Source organism: Carcharodon carcharias, chromosome 3, assembly GCF_017639515.1.
Source record: "Carcharodon carcharias isolate sCarCar2 chromosome 3, sCarCar2.pri, whole genome shotgun sequence".
NCBI lineage: Eukaryota > Metazoa > Chordata > Chondrichthyes > Lamniformes > Lamnidae > Carcharodon > Carcharodon carcharias.
The window spans coordinates 78,717,231-78,743,082 of NC_054469.1; the positions used below are offsets into that span (position 1 = coordinate 78,717,231).

General features: G+C 42.3%; 1 protein-coding gene across 1 annotated transcript in view; it reads right to left on the bottom strand.

Annotated features, from left to right (window-relative positions):
- kcnh8 (potassium voltage-gated channel, subfamily H (eag-related), member 8) overlaps nucleotides 1–7,803 on the bottom strand; it is a 409,192-nt gene extending 401,389 nt beyond the window's left edge. The window contains exon 1 of the mRNA XM_041183962.1: nucleotides 7,728–7,803. Coding sequence (XP_041039896.1) covers nucleotides 7,728–7,803 — 76 coding nt within the window. The remainder of the gene's footprint in view (nucleotides 1–7,727) is intronic.
- Nucleotides 7,804–25,852: the final 18,049 nt, after the last annotated feature.

Below are 25,852 nucleotides of genomic sequence, written 5' to 3' on the forward strand. Positions count from 1 at the left end.
GCACAACGGGGTAGAAATTCATCTTGGGCAGTGTTGCAAAATGGGAAGCATCTGAAATGCTCAGTCCAGTATTAGTTCTATTGAAGTCAATGGGTGAGGTGTATACAGAATGAAGGCAAACGGATGGGTTTAAGAAACAGATCAGTATGATCTAATTTGGATGATGGAACAGGCTCGAGGGGCTGAATAGTCTACTCCTGTTCCTAAGTCCCAACAGGCAACCGACGCAATATTGACCATGACGCTCCTACTGCCCGCGTTCCAAGTGTGGTCTGACCAATTCTTTATGACGTCTTAGCAAAATTTCTGTAGATTTGTTCTCTACTGTTCTACTTTTATAACCCCGGTGCTTGACTAGCTGTTATCAATTGCTATCATATTTTCCAGACATTAAAAGTGATGAATTTATCATTCCCAGTTCCTTTCTTAGTCTCTGAGGCGCAGGCTGTGCAGAAGGGTCGTACGGACTCGAAAAGTTAACTGTTTTTCTCTCGCAGATGCTGTCAGGCGTGCTGAGTTTTTCTAGCGGTTTGTTTTTATTTCGGATTTCCAGCATCCGCTGTATTTTACTTTTACCTTTCTCAAACTCGCTGTGCTAATTAATTCTATTGTTATTTGTTACAAAAAGACTTGTGATTCACAATTCTTCCGCCAACAGCAAGCCACTACTTTTATCAGTGTTGAATTTACCTTGCCGGTTTTTCTGCCCAACCGATCTAAAACCCTTACAATTTTAACTATCTTCTATTTCTATTGTTGACAGAACATTATTAATGTAGATGGGGCACAGTAGGGATTACATGCGCTGATTCCCCTGGAATTCACTTAATCTGAGTTTTTTTTCCTTTTCTTAACTAGCTTTTACCTATCTGTGTTCTATTAATCTTTCGTAGAACTTTGTGAAAACCGTTGAAAATCCAAAAGCCCTTATCATAAAGAGTTTCACTATTTAATTATCTGTAAAATCTTAAAGTCAGCAAAGTTTGTCAGGCAGGAATTTTATCTAAACCTATTTAAGCAGTTTCCAGTCATTTTAGAATTGTTTCCATTAAATTACCTTTTTTATTGATGTTTAGACAATTCACCTGTAGGTTCAGTCACAATGATATCCATTTTTAAATGCAGTACTATATTTCTCCCCCCATCCCCAATTCCCAATTCCCAATCCCCAATCCAATAGAAACTCCACAATGCCCAAAGGTCCCTTCAGAATGATAACGTGATCCACAAATTTCTCTTGCTTCTCCTTCAACATTCTGAGATGTATATTATTTGGCTAAGGGGATTGATGGTCTTAATTAACTTTAGTTTATCGAGTAATTCTTCCACACTGATTTCAATATCCCTTAGGATATAATCTTTTTAAAAATGAGTTTTCAGTGTATGGGCACCACTGGCAAGACCTGCTCTTATTACCCTTATTATTATGAGAGGTGGTAATGTGCTATCTCTTTGAACTGCTGCAGTCCATGTGGTGAAGGTGATCCCACAATGCTGTTACATAGAGAGCTCCAGAATTGTGACTGCAGTCCCTGTGGTGTAGGTACACCCACAGTGCTGTTAGGGAGAGATAGCAGGTGGAGGAGAACACTATCACCTCCAAGTCACACATTATCCTGACTAGGACATATACAAGCGCTATTCTTTCAACATTGCTGAGTCACAATGCTGTTACACAATGCTCCAGAATTGTGACTCAGCAATGTTGAAAGAATAGTGCTTGTATATGTCCTAGTCAGGATAATGTGTGACTTGGAGGTGACAATGTTCTCCTCCACCTGCAATCTCTCCCTAAAGCCCTGTGGGTGTACCTACACCGCAGGGAGTGCAGTGATTTAAGAAGGCAGCTCACCAGCATCTTCTCAAGGGCAATTAGGGATAGGCAATAAATGCTGGCCTAGCCAGTGATGCCCACATTCCACGAATGAATTTTAAAAATCCACATCATTCTAGGTGGTGATGGTTGTAGATTTGGGAGTCACTACCAAAAATGTTGCTCCAGCACACCCTATTCATAGTACACACTACAGGCACAGTACACCGTGGAGGAGTAGATGTTAGGCTAATGGATGAGGACTCAATTAAACCTGCTCTTTTGTCCTGAATAGTGTAGAGCTACTTGAGTGTTGTTACACCTACTGGCTATTCCAACACTCCTCACCTGTATCTTGTAGATGATGGAGAGTTAGGACATCAAAGTGACCTGCTTAAGCATGCTTGAGTTGGAAACAGTCATTGCTGGCTCTTGGGTGGTATGAATGTTACATGCCATTTATCAGTTCAATCCCTGATATTATCCAGGCTTGCATGCTGGGCATGGACTATTTCATTTTCTAAGAAATTGCAAATGGAGCTGAACATTCAGCAAGCAACTGACACCCCAAAGTCAATAATGAGCAGCTGAAGATAGTTGGGCCTAGGATGCTGTCCTGAGAAACTCTTACAACAATATACACACCTTGACATGTTTGGTCTCAAGCAACCACATCTTTCTTTCTTACAGAAATAACTTCTGCCACTAAAGAGATTTCTACATTCATTTGAATGCTGCTTTAATCTCAGTGGCAGTCACTGTCACCTCAGCTTTGGAATTCAGCTCGTGTCCATGTTTGAACCAAGGCTTTAAGTTGGCCTAAGTAAGACCATAAGACCGAGTCATTTTTGACAGAATCCAAAGTGAGCAGGTTATCGCTGAGTAAGTGTCACCTAATCACACTGATGACTATTATTCCATATATCTGCTGATGACTGGGAGCAACAATTGGCAGGATATTATTTGCTCTGATTTTGGGGATTTGTTTTTAGCTTCTTTATGCAGCAAGTGGTTAGGATGTGGAATGCAGTGCCTGATATTTTGGTGGAGGTAAGTTAAAATTGAGGCTTTCAAAACTGAATTAAGGACCATAGTGGTAATTTGTGTGTGGAGCTGGAAGATGTAATTAACGTTCCAAATGAATACTTTGTGTCAGTGTTCACAAGTGAGAGGGACGACGCGAGTATGGAAATCAGGCAGAAGGACTGTGATATAATTAAAGAAATTAGCATAGAAAGGGAGGAGGTTCTAAGTGCTCTGGCAGTCTCAAAAGTAGATAAATCTCCAGGCCCAGATGAAATGTATCCCAAGATGTTGAGTGAGGCAAGGGAGGAGATAGCAGGGGCGTTGGCAATAATTTTCAATACCTCTCTGGCCACAGGAGAGGTGCCAGAGGACTGGAGGACAGCCAATGTGGTATCATTATTCAAGAAGGGAGGAAGGGATAAACCAGGGAACTACAGGCCAGTCAGTCTAATCTCAGTGGTGGGGAAACTATTGAATCAATTCTGAGGGACAGAATTAATATACACTTGGAGAGGCATGGATTATTCAAGGACAGTCAACATGGTTTTATTAAGGGGAGGTCATGTCTGACCAATTTAATTGAATTTTTTGAAGAGGTGACCAGGTGTGTAGATGAGGGCAATGCATTTGACATAGTCTACTTGGACTTCAGCAAGGCTTTTGATAAGGTCCCGCATTGGAGACTGATAACAAAGGTAAGAGCCCATGGCATCCAAGGCAATTTGGCAAATTGGATCCAGAATTGGCTGAGTGGCAGGAAGCAGAGGGTGAATGTTGAGGGGTGTTTTTGTAACTGGATGCCTGTGTCTGGTGGGGTTCCACAGGGACTGGTGTTGGGTCCCTTGCTGTTTGTGGTATATATAACCAATTTAGAATTGAATGTAGGAGGGCTGATCAGTAAGTTCGTGGGTGACACAAAAATTGGTGGGGTGGTAAATAGTGAGGAGGATAGCCTTAGATTACAGGAGGATATAGATGGACTGATCAGATGGGCTGATCAGTGGCAAATGGAATTTTATCTGGATAAGTGTGAGGTGATGCACTTGGGCAGGACAAACAAAGGCATGGGAATACACAATGAATGGTAGGATCCTGGGAAGTACCAAGGATCAGAGGGACCTTGGTGTGCATGTCCACCGGTCCCTTAAGGTAGCGGGACAGGTAGATAAGATAGTTAAGAAGGCATATGGCATACTTGCCTTTATTAACTGAGGCATAGAATAAGAGCAGGGAGGTAATGCTGGAACTGTATAAAATGCTGGTTAGGCCACAGCTGGAATATTGCATGCAGTTCTGGAATCCGCATTATAGGAAGGATGTGATTGCACTAGAGAGTATAGAGGAGATTTATCAGGATGTTTCCTGGGTTGAAGAGTTTTAGTTATGAGGGGAGATTGGATAGACTGGGGTTATTTTCCCTAGGGCAGAGGAGATTGAGGGGGGACATGATGAGGTGTATAAAATTATGAGTGGGCATAGATAGGGTAGACAGGAAGAAACTTTTCCCTTTAGTACAGGGATGAATAACCAGGGGGCATAGATTTAAGGTAAGGAGCTGAAGGTTTAGAGGGGATGTGAGGAAGAATTTTTTTCACTCAGAGGGTGCTGGGAATCTGGAACTCACTGCCTGAAAGGGTGGTAGAGGCAGAAACCCTCTTAACATTTAAGAAGTATTTGGATATGCACTTGCGATGCCATGGTGTACAAGGCTATGGGCCTAGTGCTGGAAAATGGGATTAGAATAGTTAGTACTTGTTTGGTTGGTGCAGACTTGATGGGCCAAAGGGCCTTTTTCTGTGCTATAGGCCTCTATGACTCTATGAATTCAATAAGCATTCAAAGAGAAAAATATTTGCAAAGCTATGGGGAAAGGGAGGGTCTGGTATTAGTTGCATTGTTCTTGCAGGGAGCCAGCATGGATATGATGGGCCAAAGGGCCTCCCTCCATGCTGTAGCCATTTTACGATTCTATTTCCCCAGAAGCAGGGCAACTAATATCCTGTCAACTGTTGCCCTGTTGTCCTACTCCCAATCATCAGCAGAGTGATGGGATAAATTTGGAGTTGTCAATACTGACTGTAGACCCCATGCAGTCTCTCTCCTTTGGGTCAAACGTAGGGAAGGAAACTCCCTGCTGATTACCGCTTACCACCCAACTTCAGCTTCGGTTCAATACTCCTGTACACCACTTGAAGGAAACTGAGGGAAGCAAGGGTACAGAATGTACTCTGGGTGGGGGTCTTCAATGCATATCACTAAGATTGGTTCAGTGGCTCTTAACCTTATCCTCATTAATCTGTCTATAATAATGTTGATAGGAATGATCACTGCCCAGTATTTGCACAAATAACATTTTCCATTATATCATGTGACATGAACACCATACTAAGTGGATAGATTAAGAATAGACCTATCAGCTCAAAGCTAGTATCCAGGAGGTGCTGAGGGCCATTGGCAGCAGCAGAGTCTTTAATAACAATCCATAACTTCATGGCCTCCAGCACCATCAACCCACTCTGATTCATTGAATATAGGGGATTGTGCCTGGAGCAGTCACAGGTGCGTCTAAAAATGAGGTCCCAACCTGGTGAACCTCCCAGCTCTAGTGATTTGTGTGAGTAAGATTATGTCAGGCTATTGCTCGACTTATCTGTGGAAAGGATTATTACTCAAATAAATGCAACCAGCACAGACTTTTCCTACCAGAGAATATATCAAGAAATATCAAATATTCACTCATGATTCTAAAATGAAATTAATAAATATTATGGAAATTTTATCTGTGATTTGTTGATATGTGATCCCAGCAAGCAAGCTTCATGTTGGATGCCACATATTTGGAAAACCAGCCCTCTGTTCTAACCTTCCTTCTGCCAACTAGTTAAAGAAAGCTTCAGGAATTCATGCCAACACTTTCCAGCTGTGACAGGCTCAATTAATTACTTGTAACCAGATACATCACTTCTGTAGTATGAAGCAAAAGTTTTAATATCTTAGCAATACAACATCTATAAATATTTTCCATACCAATTTAGTAAAAGTTCTAAGTTGATTTTAAAGTTTATGAACTTTGTGTAAGAAACTCAATGTTATGTCCTCTGATATTTCCTGTATGTTTTTTACTTATATTCTGCCTTTTAAATGTTACTAGCATACTTTTGTGGTAAAGTGGAATGTGCACTATTTTATACACCCAGATGTGTCAAATCACGTGTTGCATAGTGCTTCATTTTGTTGGTTAGGATGTAGTAATATTTAATTTAGTTGGTTTATTTAGGATTACAGAATCTATTTGCAGTAAGCGGGTGCATCCTGAGGCAAGTTAGAGGCTAGTTGCTATTTGTGAGAGAAATTTGCAGATTAAATGTCTTTATGAATTCCCAATTTCTGGTTAAAAGAGTCCATCATGAAGTGATTGTCTCTTTTACTTTTAGACTTTGAAGTGTGATCTCGGAGGTATGGTGGATGACTACTTGATAGGAGACATTTGCATAAATAGATAATGTTAAATTCGTTCCTTTTCTCAGAAAATGTATTCTGACTTAACGAACAACCTAGCTGCTTTGCAGGCCTGACTATAGTTTATATTTATGACAACCTTATTACAAATGCATTTCGTTATCAAAATTTCAGTGAATTTTAGCAGGCCGGATTGCAAAACTTACTAAGTTATCTAACATTTAAATCAACATTAAACACACAAAAACTATTAAGATTTCCTCGTCAATGGTCTTGCATTTCTTTTTTTTCCCCAAACTTAAACCCAATATAAGCATCTACGATGAAGGGAATACGACGTGAGGAAGAATTGCTTGTATATTTCATTTTTATAAAGAATATTAAATTGCATGATGCATAGAAATTGAGCAAAGAAAGGTGAGGTTTCCAATGGATGATTTCACTTTCGTGAACAATTTGCTGGATTCTAAATTGTACCAGCTTGCTTGGACTTGTCCTTGGAACTGAAACTCTTCTCGCATCTTTACCAGAGATGACGGGGCGAACACATACACAACGCGATATCAAACTAAACAACTTTCCCTGCACCTTTCAGCAGCACTATACCCAAACAAAGATCATCGATTCGTAGTTTGACAGCTTTATAAATTCTGCAGAGGGCCAATGGACGATCTCGGAGTGTTCAAGGCTAATTTTAGAAGCCGGCCGGCGATAGACAATTCATCGCTATCAACAGAAATTATATATTGAACAAAACCGCCGCTGAATTATATAATAAAAATAAGATATTTAAAAAGACAATGAAAGCAATTGAAATGTCGGACAATAATCAAAGGACGAACCCAAAAGTGCAATGAAACAGGGTCCTCCAGTTCTACAAAACAATCCCAAACTGCAGTCCCTCCGTCCCAATTGGTAAGATTGTCAATTCCCTCCTGTCTGATCAAAGGCTCTCGCGACCCTCTCAATGCATTACACAAATGGAGTTAGCGCTTGTGTAACAAAATCTCGGTCAGTACTTGTGTCTAAAAGAGCAACTCTAGGACCCAGGGCAGCGAATTGGCCACATTCCCTTGTGAAGAATACGCTCAGGGTTTAATTTCAAATACTTTAGACACTGGCATTGAGGAGCCGGTTTCATTTTATTCAATGAAACGCTTCCACATGCAGTGAAAGAAATTCTACTGGCACCGCAAATTGCATCGCCATTCGCGCAGGAATGAACGGCCGAGTTACTGAAGCGCATCTTCAAATGCAAATGAGACCCATTCTGATCTGGCGGATCCACGGGACACTGCAGATCACCAACTTCTCTTCAAGTCCCTAAGCAGGGCTTCGTCTTCCTTCAGTTTCCCAACTCCAGCCCCATCCCTTCACCTATACAACTCTTAAAATCAACAAAGGAGAAATAAATTTTTTAAAAACTTACGTGTCCCATCAAAGCGCGTTGCTATGGTATCCAAGAAAGTGTTTTGTGGCGCTAATAATCCTTTCATAACAGGCATTTTTCCTGAGCAGTGTGAAATTCCCCATCAAAGTTGCGCGGCTGTGTTGAGTGCACTGAGCGAGTGAGAGATAAAGGCAGGCAGGGGCAGAGCGTGGCTCCAACTCATTGAAAGCGCCTTCCACTCACAGCGAGAGACTGAGCTGGGGCTAAAGAGGAGGAGGGGAGAGAGCAGCGCTTTCCAGTCACTCATTCACACACACACACAGCCGCACACCGAGCTGGAAACAGCATGGAGAGAACCAGCAGCGCCTTCTCGTCACTACAGGAAGAGCTGAAGAGCGGAGACAGACCAGCACTAATCAGGGAGAAAGATGGAGTGGAGCAAGGAAAGGATAGAGGGAAGACGAGAAGGAGGGAGGATGAGAGCAGGAATGTCACACACAGCTGAACTATAGAGAGGGCTGACGAGCGGAAGCTTGAAAAACACATGCCATCTTAAAGTCCAACTCAGATCTGGCACTAAGGATAAACAGTTGACCAGACCTAGTAAGGAGAGAGCAACTTGATTGTTGTGTCCTATTATGCTTGGTGGATTTCTCTCTGAGGAGATGGCCCTCCTATTGTTACACCGACAGCTATCCCCTGAACCCAAACTTGCTGTTGGCCACGCCTACTGGATAGTACATGTAACAGACCCATAATTTCTGTCAACGAGAAGCTTAACGCATGCAGCATTGGTGAACCACTAATTTAGAGAGTCTGTTTCTGACTGTGAAGGGAAAGTTGATTTCCAGTGCGACAGTGCTGGAGACATGTCCCAGTTATTCGCCGCCTTTTGCCAACAATGCCGCTTGCTAAGGGCAAGTTCCTCTTTATTAACTCTGAAAATTTGACCAAAGGCTAAGCGGAGGTAACTATGTTCACAGCTCTGGAGGGAAAAACAGTTTATTTCATAGATCATATATTGTGACCCTATTCAAATAGCAAACAGGAATTATAATTGTAAAACATGAATGCAAGATATTAAAATTCTACACAATGCAGTCAATTAGTGATGGATGATCGGCATGAGGTAAAAAAAACTGCTTTAAAATTGGCCAATTGTTCCAAAATGTGTAGTAGGATTGCCAAATCACTGCATTAAAAAAATCATTCCTTGGGAACGGAGAACAAAAGAATATCGATATGTCAAAGATGTTGACATACTCTGGTATGGTAAACCTGAAATGGCTGGAGTAATCGTGAATTAAAAAGTACCTGATGGGAGGGGAACTAATTTCAGTGAATTGAGGAGTGATCTAGCCTGAGTAAATTGGAGTCGAAGACTGGTGATCAAAAATGTAATAAAGCAATGGGTGGCTGACCACAGAAGCAGTTGGGATTGCGGTCACTGAGGCAGATGAGTGCCAAGGCGGATATGTAGAAGGCCCGCCTCAATTCTCTGGGACTTCTTCCCAGTTGTATTAAAGGCTGTTAGGCCCAATCACCCTCACCCTTCACCCCTATCCACTCCCCCTGCCACCTCAAAGCCACATGCCACCTTCATGCCCCATATTTCTTCCATGCCCCCATTCCACTTCCATGGCTCCCCTGCATCATCCATGCTCATTCACCCAGTATGCACTATGGAACCAATGAACTATATAACAATGGCAAGTCTTGAAATACAATTAAAAACACCCATTCAAAAAATGCTGCACTTACAATCTTATAAAAGTGTTAATCAAGCAGAGTCACTCATCATTTCAATATTGGAAGCTTTACCTCAGTCACACCCCTTAACCTTGTTCAAATAAACATACAGACATTGATAACAATCAAAGAAACAATAACTTATTATGACCTCTTAACTATATCATTCAATCAAAGTAACACTCCATTTAAGCCTGTGTAAACAGACCCTCTGCTGAGTTAATCCATTCATGAGTTTTGGAGGTCAGTCAAGCATTCTTATTGAGGCTACCTGAGAGCTGTATCAACAGGAAGGCTTGCAATATCCTACCAACCTCCTGGAGGCTGCAGTAAGAAATAGCACTGGTAAGAAAGTAGCAGCCATTGCCTTCTGCCATTTCATTCCACCAGCCCTCTTGTGACCTATACACACCATCAGGACTCTCACTGCTTACACAGTGAGGACTGTCAGCCAACCTTGCAATCACACACGCTGACTCCCCCTTCCATGTTCACAGCCTGCTTGCTATCCCAAATTGGATGATGATCTTGGAGGCAGCCTCTTAATTGAATGCCTCTCAAAGAAATTTCCCTGGGAAACAAAGTGTTGCTGCAATCGGGTCATACCTGAAAATGGTCCCAACTGTCAAACATTTTCCAAGTCCGGATGATGCAGCCCTTTATCACAACAACAATGATTAGAATAGCTTGTATTTATATATCACCTATAGCATAAGAAAACATCCCAACATGCTTCACGTAGGCATTATAAAACAAAATATGGCACTGAGAAATATGAGATGTTAAGGCAGTTGACCAAAAGCTTGGTCAAGGATGTTTTTAAAGAGTTTCTTAAAAGAGGAAAATGGGACAGAAAATTGGAGAGGTGTAGGAAGGGAATTCTAGAACTTAGGGCATTGGCAACTGAAGGCACAGCCACCAATGATGGAGCTATTAAAATTGGGAATACTCAAGGCCAAGTTAGAGGAGAGCAGATATGTTGGAGGTTGTAGGGCTGGAGCAGATTGCAGAGATCAGAAGGGGTCAGGCCATGGATGGATTTTAAAAATCTGAGAGAATTTCAAAACTGAAGCATTGCTTAATTGGGATCTAATATAAGTCAGCAAACACAAAGGTGATGGGTGAACAGGATTTGGTTTGAGTTAACACATGGACAGTAGTGTTTTGGGTGACTTTAAGTTTACAAAGGGTAGGATATTGGAGACTGTGTGGTGGTGCATTAGAATTATCAAGTCTACAGGTAAAAAAGACGTGAGTGAGGGTTTCAGCAACAGATGAGCTGAGCTGGGTTGAAAATGGGAAATGTTACAGAGGTGGAAGGAAGTGGTCTTAGTGATGGTGTGGATATGTGGTCGGTAGCTCATCTCGTTGCCAGCTAAGAAATCAAGGTTGTAAGCAGCCTGGTTTAGTCTCAGGTGGTTCAGGAAGAGGGATAGAGTCTGAGGCTAGGGAACAGAATTTGTGGTGAGGATTGAAGACAATGGTTTTCATCTTCCCAATATTTAATTTAAGGAAATTTCTGCTCATTCAGTACTAGATGTCATACGAACAGTCTGATAATTCAGAAGCAGTGGAGAAGTCGAGAGAGGTGGTGGTGAGATAGAGCCTGGTGTCATCAATGCACATGTGAAAACTGATGTGTTTTTGGATGATGTCATGTAGATGAAAACTAGGAGGGCACTAAGAATGGACCCTTGGGGTACACTAAAGATGACGACTTGGAGCAGAAATCTCCGACTATGATTAGACAGATAAGCAAGGAACCAGACAGCTGTAATCCCATTCAATTGGTCAACAGTGGAAGAGGATGTAGCAACTGTGTCAAGGGCTGCAGACAGATTGTGAATGACAAGAAGAGAAAGTTTGCCTTTTAACAGTCAGATAGGATGTCATTTGTAACTTTAATAAGAGCCATTTTGATACTGTGGTGAGAATGGAAACTTGATTGGAGCAGTTCAAACAGGGAGTTCTAGGAAGGATGGGCACGAAGTTGGGAGCTGACAGCACATTCAAGGATTTTGCATAGGAAAGGGAAGTTAGAGATGGGGCAGCAGTTTGCAAGGGGTCAAGAGCTGTTTTCTTGAGGAGGGGATGTTCACTGCAGATTTGAACAAAAGAGCAACAGAGCTGAGGCAAGAGAACCATCAAAAATGTTAGCTAACAAGGAAACCAGGAAGAAAAGTTGAGTGGTCAGTAGTTTAATGCTCAAACAAAAAATGTATGCTTTCGTGAGATTAGTTAAGTGCAGTGAAAAATAAATTTACAAAGGTTCAGTATTTTTCTGACAAGCTGATAGTTAGAGCAGATACATTTATGCAATAGCTAGAAATCTTTACTAGCAATCAATGACGCAATTGAAGCAGCTTTCTATTGACTGCTGAGGTTGTATAAGACAATATTTTGAAAGTATCATGTGGGTTGAAACAAATAAGCATCTGTAGTGTTCTACATCTTGGGGGCAAGAGGTGGCATAGTGGTATTGTCACTGGACTGGTATTCCAGAGATCGAGGGTAATGCTCTGGGAACCCGGGTTTGAATTCCACCACTCCAGATGGTGGAATTTGAATTCAATGAAATTCTAGAATTAAAAGTCTAATGATGACTATGAAACCATTGTCAATATTTGCAAAAACACATCTCGTTCACTAATGTCCTTTAGGGAAGGAAATCTGACGTCCTTACCTGGCCTAGCCTACATGTGACTCCCGATCTGCAGTGATGTGGTTGACTCTTAAGTGCCCTCTAAAATGTCCTAGGAAGCCACTCAACTCAATAAAGGAATGAAACCGGATGGCCTAGACCCCAGAAGTGACATCGCAAATTGAGACCTGTCGAGCCTGTAAAGTCCTCCTAACTAACATCTGGCTTGTGCCAAAATTGCGAGAAATGGCGGCTCAGTGATATACAGTCAGAGTCCTCAACATCGACTCTGGCCCCCATGAAGTCCCATGATATCAGGTCAAACATGGGCAAGGAAAGCTCCTGCTGATTACCATGTACCACCCTCCCTCAGCTGATGAATCAGTGTTCCTCCAAGTTGAACACCACTGACGATGGCAAGGATGCAGAATGTACTCTATCGAATGTACTTCAAAGTCCATCACCAAGAGTGGCTCAGTTGCACCACCGCAAACTGAGCTGGCCGAGTCCTAAAGGACAGGTAGGGAGGGAACCAACAAGAGGGAAAAGCATACTGTACCTCATTCTGCTGCAGATGCAACTGTCCATGATAGCATCGGTAGGAGTGACCACCGCACAGTCCCGTCTTCACATTGAGGATACCCTCCAATGTATTGTGTGGCACAGGTCTAGCAGCTCAAGACTGGGAATCCATGAGGCGCTGTGGCCACCAGCAGCAGTATTGTACTCAATCACAATCTGCAATCTCATGCCCGGCATATCCCCCACTCTACCATTATCACTAATCCAGGGGATCAACCCTGGTTCAATGAAGAGTGCAGGAGGGCATGCCAGGAGCAGCACCAGACATACCTAAAAATGAGGTGTCAACCTGGTGAAGATACAACACAGGACTACTTATGTGCCAAACAGGATAAGCAGCAAGTGATACACAGAACTAAGCGACTCCAGAGCCAACTGATCAGATCTAAGATCTGCAGTCCTGCCACATCCAGTCATGAATGATGGTGGACAATTAAACAACAATCAGGAGTAGGAGACTTTACAAATATCCCCATCCTCAATGATGCAGGATCCCAGCACATCAGTGCAAAAGATAAACCTGAAGCATTTGCAACAACCTTCAGCCAAAAGCGCTGAGTGAATGATCCATCTCGGCCTCTTCTAGATGTCCTCAGCATCACAGATGCCTGTCTTCAGCCAATATTCGATGCAATCCATGCGATGTCAAGAAATGATTGAAGGCATTAGATATTGCAAATACTATGGGCCCTGACAACATTCCAGAAATAGTACTGAAGACTTGTGCTTCAGAACTTGCCCCACCCCTAGCCTAGTTGTTCCAGTGCAGCTACAATAATGGCAATGCGAAAAATTGCACAAGCATGTCCCCTACACAAAAAACAGGACAAATCTAACCCAACCAATTACCGCCCCATTAGGATACTCTTCATCATCAGTAAAGTAATGGAAGAGATCACCAACAGTGCAAACAGAGATGAGGAAGAATTTCCTTTCTCAAAGGGTAATCAATCTGTGGAATTTTTTACTGCAGAGGGCTGTAGAGGCTGGGTCATTAAGTATATTGAAGGCTGAGATAACAGATTTTTAATCAGTAAGGGAATCAAGGGCTATGGAGACAAAGCAGGAAAGTCGGGTTGGGGATTATCAGATCAGCCATGATCTCATTGAATGGCAGAGCAGACTCGATGGGCCGAATGGCCTACTTCTGCTCCTATGTCTTATGGGTATTATGGTCAATCAAGCGGCACTTGCTTAGCAATAACCTGCTCGCTGACACTCAGTTTGGGTTGCACCAGGGTCACTCGGCTTCTCGCCTCATTACAGCCTTGGTTCAAATGTGGATAGAAGAGCTGAACTCCAGAGGTGAGGTGAGAGTGACTGCCCTTGACCTTAAGGCCGCATTTGATTGGTGTTACATCAAGGAGCCCTAGAAAAAGTGGAGTCAGTGGGAGTGGGGGGAAAACTCTCCCATGGTTGGAGTCATATCTAGCACAAAGGAAGATGGTTGTGGTTGTTAGAGGTCAGTCATCTCAACTCCAGGACATCAATGTAGGAGTTCCTCAGGGTAGTGTCCTCAGCCCAACCATCTTTAGCTGCTTCATCAGTAACCTTCCTTCCATCCATAAAGTCAGAAGTGGCGATGTTTGCTGATGATTGCACAATGGTTCAGCACCATTCACGACTCCTCAGATACTGAAGCAGTCCATGTCCAAATGCAGCAAGAGCTGGACAATGTCCATGCTTGGGCTGACGAGTGGCAAGTAACATTCGTGCTACACAAATGTCTGGCAATGACCATCTCCAGCAAGAGAGAATCCAACTATCAACCAATGGCATTACCATTACTAAATCCCCCACTATCAACATCCTGGGGGTTACCATTGACCAGAAACTGAACTGAACTAACCATATAAGTACTGTGGCTACAAGAGCAGGTAGGACTCCTACAGCAAGTAACTCACCTCCTAATTCCCCAAAGCCTGTCCACCATCTAAAAGGCACAAGTCAGGAGTGTGATGGAATACTCCCTACCTGCCTGGATGAGTGCAGCTCCAACAACACTCATAAAGCTTGACACCATCCAGGGCAAAGCAGCCCGCTTGATTGGCGCCCCTTCAACAGCCATTCACCCCCTCCATCACAGACGAATAGTGGTAGAATTGTCTACCATCTACAAGATGCACTGCAGAAACTCATCAAGGCTCCTTCGGCAGCACCTTCCAAACACATGACCACTACCATCTAGAAGGACAAGGGCAGTAGATACATGGGAACACCACCACCTGGAAGTTTCCCTCCAAGTCACTTACCTTCCTGCCTTGGAAATATATCACCGTTCCTTCACTGTCGATGGGTCAAAATCCTGAAACTCCCTCTCTAACAACACTGTGGGTGTACCAACACCACATGGACTGCAGCAGTTCAAGAAGTCAGCTCACTGCCACCTTGTCAAGGGCAATCGGGGATGGGTAGTAAATGCTGGCCTAGCCAGCAATGCCCACATCTTGTAAATGAGTTTAAAAATGTTGAAAATTTGATGCAAATTGATTTCTATGACTCCGAGTTCAAAGGGAACAGAAAAAGTATCTGGGAGAGTCTTGCTCCAATTCATCAGGCTTAGGCCTTCAAGGTAAGGACTGAAAACTTTATGGATTTGATAAACCCAATGCATTCAACACTACAGCTATCCATCAAGATTTATTTTAATCAAAAGAATTAACATCTCTTTGTGAAGAGATGTCAGTAAAGTTCCTTGCTACTGCTTATCTGTTACTTTATTATATGGCTGAGTGGTAGCACTCTCAGCTGAGCAAGAAGGTTGTGGGTTCAAACCCCACTTTGGAGACTTGAGTATATGATCTAGGCTGATACTTCACTGCAGTACTGAGGGATGCTGCACTGTCGGAGTGTTGCCTTTCATATGAGGTCCTGTCTATCCTCTCGGGTGCTTGTTAAAAATTCCACAGCACTATTTGAAGAAGAGCAGGAAAGCTTTCCAAAGTGCACTAGCCCATACTTATCTCTTAGCCAACATCACTAAAACTGGTCATTTCTTTCATTGTAGAACCTTGCTGTATGCAAATTGGCATGTGCATCTTACACATCAGTGACTACACTTCAAAAGTAGTGAATTGGTTGTAAAGTGATTTGAGACATCCTGAGGTCATGAAAACCATTGTATTAATACATGTTTCTTTTTTAAAAATCTATTCTATGGTTTACAGCTTAACTCCCGCTTCTTGAAAATGCAATTTCTATTGCTTTCTGAGATCTAAGAGATTACAAGAGGCCTAGGCCATGTAATTTGGCTCAGTAGTGCCTGGTTTTTCAGTACTACAAGTGCCATTTTGCCTCAAGAATGGCATCAACAGCATGTGTGCATACCCCTGGTGTCAGCTGCCCCATGTGCCAATTTGGTGAGGGCATTAACATAGGTGTAGGGAGAGCCTGCTGGAAGTGTGCAAAACAGACAGATTGTGATGCCAATCAGCGTGTAGTGCTATTTGATGTCAGCACTGCCATTTCAGAGCTCAGAACGCCAGCTAATAACCCTCCATTAAACTCACACAACTGAACAACATGTGTTCAGCAGCAGGATGGACTCCATCCCCACCAGTTTGATTTAAAGGGATGACCAACTGCTTTCAGCTTCATTGCTGATTGATTTCTGCTGGCTTTTGCTGTGATTGTAGAACTGTTTGGTGGTTTCCAGAGGTTCTGAAGTCTACAATGAATAGTGTACCACATGCTGAAAAACTTTGTTCTGACTTCAATGATTCTGCAGACATAGGTGGAGTAGATTGCATCTCCCTTGGACTACAGCAGACAGGGACAATAAGCACAGGGGACAGAGAGCAGGACAAGTTGCTGGAAGGGAAGGAAAAGAAGGAGAAAAGGAAGAAGGGTTCTTAGCAGGAGGCCATATCCACCCTAATTAATTCTCTGACCTGATTCTGAGTGAGGAACAGTGTGTCAGACTTCTCTGCTTCACTAAGGAGGTTCTTCCTGAAATTTGTCACCTGCTGCACCCATGACTACAGTCTCAGGGCAGGGCAAAGCTGAATAATAGGAAACAGAGAGTAATGGTCAATGGATATTTTTGAGGCTGGAGGAAGGTTTGTAGTGGAGTTACCCAGGTGTTGGTATTGGGACCTATGCTTTTCCTGATTATATATTAATGATCTACGTCTTGGTGTGCAGAGGACAATTTCTAAGTTTGTGGATGATACAAAACTTGGAAGTATTGTAAACTGTGAGGAGGACAGTATAGAACCTCAAAAAGATATAGACAAATTGGTGGAGTGGGTAGATGGGGGGTGGATGAAGTTCAATGCGAAGTGTGAGGTGATTCATTTTGATAGGAAAAACATGGAGAGACAATATAAAATAAGGGGTGCAATTATTAAGGTGTGCTGGAGCAGAGAGACCTGGGTGTACATGTGCATAGATCATTAAAGGTGGCAGGACAGGTGGAGAAAGCAATTATTAAAGCATACAGTATCCTGGGCTTTATTAAGAGGGGCATAGAGTACAAGAGCAGGGAGGTTATACTGAGCTTTTATAAGACACTAATTAGACCTCAGCTGGAGTATTGTGTACAGTTCTGGGCACCCACTATAGGAAGGATGTGAACGCATTGGAGAGGGTGCATAAGAAGTTTACAATAATGGTTTCAGGAATGAGAAATTTGACTTATGAAGATAGATTGGGGCTGTTCTCCTTGGATAGAAGGCAAAGAGGATATTTGATAGAAGTGTTCAAAATCATGAGGGGGCTGGATAGAGTAGATAGGGAGAAACTGTTCCCACTCATCAAGGGATCAAGAATGAGAGGGCACAGATTCAAAGTGATTTGCAAAAGAAGTTAATGTGACGTGAGAAAAGACTTTTTCACACAGCGAGTGATTTGGGTCTGGAATGCACTGCCTGCAAGTGTGGTAGAGGCAGGTTCAATCAAGGCATTCAAGAGGGCGTTAGATAATTATTTGACTAGAAACAATCTGCAAGGATACAAGGAAAAAGCAGGAGAATGGCACTAAGCCATGATGCTCATGTGGAGAGCCGGTGCAGACGTGATGGGCCAAATGGTCTCCTTTTGCGCCATAACGATTCTGTGATTGCCAGATGCTGTGAAGGTTACCATGGTGTCAGGAAAAGATATTAATGTAGATAATGTTATTAGAAATTATTTTTTTTTAAATAGAAGTTTAGTCTGTGTGTGTGTGTTAATTGGATTAAAGCAACCCAGTCTGGGTGCTTTGATGTATAGTAGTTTTGAGATGTAAACAGAGATAGAGGGTACATTTGCATTTTGTTGAAAAACATTCAAGAGTGGGAGTGAAATATTGCACCTAGCAATATGTCTATATTACTAATAAAATTGGCACTATGAATCGAGTTTTATTCACCAGGCCCTTTGATCTCCACCTCTTCTAACAATAATAAAAACAAAAAACTGCGAATGCTGGAAATCCAAAACAAAAACAGAAACAGAAATACCTGGAAAAACTCAGCAGGTCTGGCAGCATCGGCGGAGAAGATCACATTTGACATTTTGAGTCCTCATGACCCTTCAACAGAACTAAGTAAAAGTAGGAAAGGGGTGAAATATAAGCTGGTTCTCCACCACCCCCTCCCTTAAACCAGCTTATATTTCACCCCTTTCCTATTTTTACTTAGTTCTGTTGAAGGGTCATGAGGACTCAAAATGTCAACTGTGATCTTCTCCGCCGATGCTGCCAGACCTGCTGAGTTCTTCCAGGTATTTCTGTTTCTGTTTTTGTTTTAGATTTCCAGCATCCACAGTTTTTTGTTTTTATTATTGTTAGAAGAGGTGGAGATCAAAGGGCCTGGTGATATAATGAGAATTTGCATTCAAAGGGAAAGGCTGGGTATAACAGAAGGCCAGAGGCATATAAGATCTAAGCCTGTAAGCCTACAACTGTATGCAAAGGATCCAAATTGAAAGGAACCTCATTTTGAATTCATAAGGAGAAAATGCTTTGCCTGGTGTCTGGTTAAGTCTGTTGGTTATTTTTGTCTTAGTGGAGATTAATTTGGAAATTGTTAAAAGTTATGATAGTAATAATTTGTAACCATGTGTATGTGTTTAATTTGTTGTAAAATAATAAATGTTTTATTTAGTTTAATATAAAAACCTCTCAAGAGCCTGTGCTCTTTTTCCTGAATTTAGAGCTGCAACTCAAAACCTACCGATTTGAAAATGTAGGTTACGACAGTTGTTTAAAGTTTCCCTCTGGGATTTTAAATAAATCAGCCTTTAACAACTGCTGTGTCATAATAATGGTGAAAAGCATTTACCTGTCTGCTTTATTCTAGGCAGGAGCAAGCGATATTTGTGACATCTCTTGGTTGTTATCCAGTGGCCTTATCAAGTCCTTATCTGAGTCCTCTTCAGCAGAACCTGCGTGCAATCTCGCCCTCTGGCAAGGTAGTACATGTACAACCCTTCACCTGCTCTGGCTGCGGGCCACTTGTGTTTGGTGAAGAATCTGCCTCTAAAGTTATCCTCTAAAGTACATGCAGTGTCAATATCTGAACTGATGGCTGCACATGTGAGATGGAATTTCTTTATCATCACTGTCTTCTTGTTCTTCTATCTGCTGTTCTTCTACCGCTGCCTGGCCAGATTACAGTTCTTGTGTATCTGAAAGAAGAAAGGCACAGTGATAGGGTTGTGGTGAATGAAGGGGGGGAAAAGAAAGAGGTGCAGTTAGTAAATCATAAAAGATTGCGGGGTGAGGGGGAAATGGTATATAAAAGGAGGCTTAGGTGTGAGAATACAGTTATCTTTAATAATTTCAGCTGCACCAAAGATCATGGCCTCAGTCCGGCCACTCCAATGATGATGAGCACTGTCTGCTTTAAAGGGGTAAGGCTATTCAGCAGTGCCTGTCCCCTACTGGTTAGGTGTTGCTGTCTCCAGTTATGTACTGCCTTTTCCTACAAGAGAGAACGAAGTGTGGCACAATATGTTTGGGTGATGTACATGACAAGGTTAAATAGCTGGTAGTGTGTACAAGCTGCAAGATGTGGGTATGAGACTTGAAGCAATGCTAAGTGCGTGAGGGTGAGGTGAAGCATATGAATGTTGGGTATGAGTCCAGATTGATAGAGATTGCTGATAGGTGAGTGATGAGGGTGTAGTGAATTGAGCAGTGTCTGAGGCTTGTGATGCAATTAGTGGGATTTGGCAGTTGAAGATACATTCACTGTTCTTAACTACTCATGTGAATTCATTGAATTTTTTGCAGTGCTGCATTTAGGTCCTTGGGGTTAGAATCTTGCATTGTTCTCCATGGCTATGTGATCTCACTGTTGACGCAACACTTGTCTGGGAAGCCTCTTGGCCCCCTCTCCACCTCCTGCAGCAAGATCTCCAATGCCATGTTGAAAATTTTGGGGGTTTTCTCTCTGCCACATTGTGCCATTCTTGTAGATTTTGCATGTCAAAATCACTTTCTGAATGAAGTACAGCTGCATCCAAAATGCACATTCCTTTGAAAATGAGTAGGCTGGCTTTAAGTAGTGCAGCCCATGTTTGCCTCTCACGATGTTGTGTCCTTTGCTCAGGCGTGCAACCACTCAAAAGCACTGTTAGCACTGGTGGCATGCTACAATCAATTAAATTAGCAGGCAGCACAGAGTTTGCAAGATGCCTGCATTGGAAGCAATGGATGCACCATCCCCATGCTTGTTTTCAGGGTTTATCAAATTTCATAGTTGTTGTGCAATACCCAGCAAGCTAATTCTAAGAATAAGAGTTTCTATTTGATCCCTAAACTTGTTACATTATCAGATATTGTTCATGTAAATTTATACTCTGTTTCAGAGCAAGTGTGAGCTCACTTAGGATAGTACTCTATTTGAATAAAACCCAATAATATAACAATACTTGGAAAGATTGAGAGTAGAAAGGTTTATGTCATTTACCTTAAGTGGATGGGCTTATTTTAATAAGGCAATAATGACCTGATAGTATCATTAGACCAATTTTCTGTTATTACTGCCTCATCATTATTCATTGTGATCACAGACATCCAGTATGCTCAGTACTACTGAAGGGCAGAAGTGGATTTAAAGGGCCCAATAAGTACATTCTAAGGTTTCATAAGCTTATTTTATGGGTAATTTTGGTTATTTCTGCTCTTTTTTGTTTTTAACAATTGCTTCACCATCTACTTTTCTGCCTTTTGTTATGGAACTGCCATTTCTCTCCACACCCCAAGTCAAATGAGGGCTCAATAGGCTTCACTTGAGAAATTCCCCTATATCCTCTTAGGAAAAAGTGAAGTAGCTGATTGAGGCCAGTCTGGTCAAGCAGTATTGGAGGAACATGGTAGCCACCATACATTCCAATTGTATCCACCACTCCACCAGAACATTCAGACCAAGATACCCCTACTTGCAGTTGACTTGGGAGCAATGCTTGTGCAGACTGCACTTTAATAGGTAACTACGACAATCTTGACATGTACACCAACCTTCACCATCAGCAGTGCACTAGCAGTGGCTGTGAAGACAATAGCCACTCTAATCTTCTATGATACTTGGTAATTTCAGGCTGCCACTAGAGATGTCATCTCTTTTAACGAATCCACTACAGATGCAAAAAGCAAAACACAGAATTATTGTTGCTGGAATAAGTCACTTCATTCACCTACCTCTGGACAATAGGTGGGAAAATGACACAATCTTGCAACTTTACAGACTAACAGAGTTGTCCAGTGTCTGAGGAATCAGGTTGCATCCATATGGTCAAAGATGCCCATTTGATCAATGCCATTATTCTGATCAATAAGAAAGGATTGCACTGTTAATTACCAATTCTATAATGCAAGTTGATGATCACTTTTCTGGGAAACACCAAAATTCTTTCATTTTAAATCAGCCCAGCAAGGCAGCATTCTTTAAACTAGACAGACAAGTCTATGTGTAATTCCTAAAAGATCAAGGGCTGGATTGATAGCGAACAAGGGAAAGTCAAACAAAAAAAGTCATATAAGTCAGGTCAGGAAAGTTTGCGATTATAACGGTGACTTTGGGAGCTGCTGAACAATAAATTGAATAAAAAGCAAAAACGCCATTACTGCACGGTGTGTTCCTGCCACAACTTGTCTTCATGGGTAGAATTTCGGAAAAACAATCTAAAGCAGTTACAGCAATACTCATCCCAGGTACTACAGAAGAAAGGAGGTCAAAGGAATATTGTCAAAATGTCCAAAAATTCCCCAGCTTGAATTGGGATGCAGCTGACCTACTATCCAAATCCAAAATGTTTAAACAACATACAGAGCTATGGTTTTTTGATTCGGGTGTGTTTGAACCAGACAAGCAAGCCATAAAAATTCACCTAGCAATTGGGCATGAAGGTCTACACAGCCTAAACACATCAGGATTAGCAGAAGAAGAGCTAAAGAATGTCCAAAAGATATGGACAGCATTGAATGATTGGTTCAATATCAGGTTAAACGTCCATATTCATTGACCAGAGTTCATGTCATTTCAACAATAGCATACAGAATCCATAGACCAATTCCTCAGCTGATGCAGAGAAAAGGGTATGTACTGTGATTTTTTCAAATGCAGAGCTAGCAGACAGAATTGTTGAGTTCATGATCACATCCACCCCCATGGAAACATTCCAGGATGATCTGTTAGACAAGCCCAAAGTATATAGCATTGAGGAGCTACTCAAAGATGGTCATAAGTACAAAGCGATCCTCACAGGTCAACAAAGCTTTCAGGTTCTGAGTACAAATGCAATTGTTGATGTATTCATAAGAACATCCAAACCTAGCAAGATGTGTGGAAGGTGTGGCCTTCTACATACACCAAGGAAATTCCCAGCATTTCATCAGTGCTGCAAGGCATGTGGCAGAAAGGGCCACTGGCATTGGCAGTGCACAAGAGCAAACATTGATGCAGCTACAAAGAGCCATGCACTGATGCAAACAGCCTATACACAATGGGTACCTTCAAGCTAAGCTTCACAGTAATAGGTTTCACCATGGCCTTCCTTATCTGTGGATACATGTCTTTTAGAATTTGCAGAGATAGTATGGTGGCACTTGCCCCATGTCAATCTTGGCAAATAAAGAAGTTATCAACTTTCTTAGGGAAGATATTTGGAATCTTGGCAAACACTGTGGATGGTGTGATTGCTTCCATGTTGTCCACAAGATTGACAGTGTGAAACCTGTCTTCTTGTCTTGTTGTGCACAACGATTGACAAACCAGAAAATGACAATGATGTGCACAACGAGACAGAGTGTTGAACACAGGTTTCACACTGTCAATGTCCTGGACAACATAGATGACATCACACCATCTGCAGTGTTTTCCAAGATTAGAATTATCTTCCCTAAGAAAGTTGATAACTATTCTTTGTTTGCCAAGATTGACACGGGGCAAGTGCCACCATTCCATAAGACATGTATCCACAGATATGGAAGGCCATGGTGAAACCTACGACTGTGAAACTTCCAGTGTACAATGGTTCACTAATTCCATGAGCAGGGTCCATTATCCTTGAGTGCAAGTACAATTAATCCTCCTGGGTATCACAGATGTTCTGCATCATGGAAACTAAAGACCAAGCGATTGCAGGTCTACTGGCATATCACAAACTCACACTAGTAACAGTCCATGGAATCAGTCAGACTTCACAAGGCAAATCAAGCCCAAAGTATATAGCATCGGAAAGCTACTCAAGGAGGATCATAAGTACAAAGCGAAACTACCCCTATCACCTCAGTTCATGACCCAACAACCTAACATTGAAATATCCAGAATGTTTCAACAAAGTACTTCAAGGGAGCTGCAACATTACACTTGCAGGAGAATGCAAGTCTGCCAGTTGATCCATCACATAAGTGAAGAATCCACATACAAGACAAATGAAAGGTCGAACTAGACAAAATGGAGAAAGACAGAATGATTAGCAGACTATGAGAGTGCACAGATTGGTGAAGCTCAATCATAAAGAAAGAGGAATCATTGAGAGTATGCTTTAATCCACGACATTTAAACACTTTGAAACATTGTCCTTACAACATACCCACATTAGAAGAGTTAAATCTGAGATTTGCTGGTGCAAAACTCTCTTTGGAGCTTGATGCCAGGCATGGTTATTGGTCAGTACAGCTCGCGGAGAAGTCCCAAGAGGTTACTACCCTTATGAAAGGCAGGCAGGTCATCATACTGGAATCTTTGTGACCTGGTATTCTTCAACAACTTCATCACTCACACCTGGGCATAGATTGGACAATAAGACTCATACAAGACAAGTCTGTTGGCCATTATGAACAATGACATTGAAGTCATCGTCAAGAAGTGTGAGGCATGTCAAGAGCCATATGCCAGGTCAGTACAAAGCATCATTGATTCCAGATGAAGTTCCTACCTACCATGGTCCCAAATTGCATCCAACCTCTTTCAGGTCCATGGCACTGACTTCATCATCATCCTTGACTACTTTACCAAGTACCCCACTATTCAACAATTGCACAGTACATCAAGCTCAACTGCCACACACACTCAAATGCTTTTTTCAATTTATTTGGTGTGCCTAGAGAGAGAATTATGAATAACAGTACACAATTTATTGGTAAGCCATTTCAGGATATGTGTAAGAAGTGGAATATCGATCACACTTCTCCTCCTTATTACCCTAGATCTAACAGCCTGGCTGAATGAATGATTCACACGATGAGATCCCTAATCCTCAAATGTAGATATACCAAGCAAGGTCTATACATTGCAACATTACATCGGAGAGCGACACCTTTAAGTGCAGCTGTTCCATCACCGGCAGAGCTCATGTTTGGCAGACCAGTGCGTACCAATTTACCTACTCTTCCCCATTCTCAAACTGGAAAGCAACTTTTAAAACTACAATGTGCACGATGAAAATGCGGGAACAGAATTGCCAGGTTTACGGTTGGGATAAGAAGTTCATATCCAGGATCCCACAGAAGGTACCAGCTGAGGTGACAATGATTTGTTCAGAACCAAGGACCTATGAAGTCATTACACACAAAGACGCAATGGTGAGGCATAACCAAGGATAAATCAGATCCATCCCAGCTCCTTAACCACCATACAGTCCTACAGCATCTAGGATAAGATCCCAAAAGCAACCATAAACAACACCCAAGAATGACAATCCTACATACAATTAAAGCAATTGCAGCAATTAAAGAAAATCTCCAGACAAGGTTACCATTGCAAGATCTGGGTGTACCAGAAGATTATCTTCATGCTTTAGAGACTCAAAGGACAGGATTTCCAGGATGGTGAGGCTCCCCTTCACACCATCTGAAGAGTCAGTGGAGCATACATCCCTGCTGATACTGCCTGCCCCACAGCCATTTAATGCTCCAACAATCATTAATTGGCTGGAGGCAGGACTTCCAGCCCTCCATTTGGGAGGAAGTCCTGCCTCAGATTTGTTGGCAGCTCGCTAGGTCCTGCAGTGCCAGAAGCTGCAGTGGACAACACTGAGACTACAATCAGTCCCCAGAGCCAAAGTCCTGGAATTCCAGGACTAGGTATATTTTGAGAGCCTCAGGGCAGGGAGGGTAAGTGAACAGAGGCAGGGTGGGGTTGTTGGTGGAGGGGTCAGGGCAGTGGATGGAGAACCTGCAGGGACCTGACCTTCTGGTGGCTGGGATTGGGTGGGGGAGAGCTTCCCGCCTGAGGTCTGAACCCGATTTATGCTTGGGTTTCCCCCCCCTCCCCGGAGCTCCTCCCGCCAGCCTGGTAATTGAGGCTGGGTGGGAAATGGCACCTAAGTGGCCAATAGCCACAATAAGGGCCTCAATTATGGCAAGGGTGGTTATGCCAGCCTAGGCCTTACCTGTTCAAGCATAAAATTGCAGAGAGGTTGAGGTGGGCAGGAACCCGGTGGGAAGGCCATTCGAGAAGTTTTAGGCTCAACCCCTCCTACACACCCACTGATGGGGTAATGTAAAATTCTGTCCATAGATTCATCAGTTTATGCACTTATGTAATGATAATTAAACATGAACATATATTGTAAATAGTTATACTTCTTTGGAAGGGGGGAAAATATTTTTAAAAAGAAAGAGGGATGTTGTAATATGCCTTAAGGGATATAGCATGGAATCACTAGGAGGGAAAGGTTTCATGTGATCCAGTCTTGGAGTTTCACTTTTGCTTTGAGCAGAGCACAAACAAACAGCTCTGATGTCTCCAAGCTTTATGCC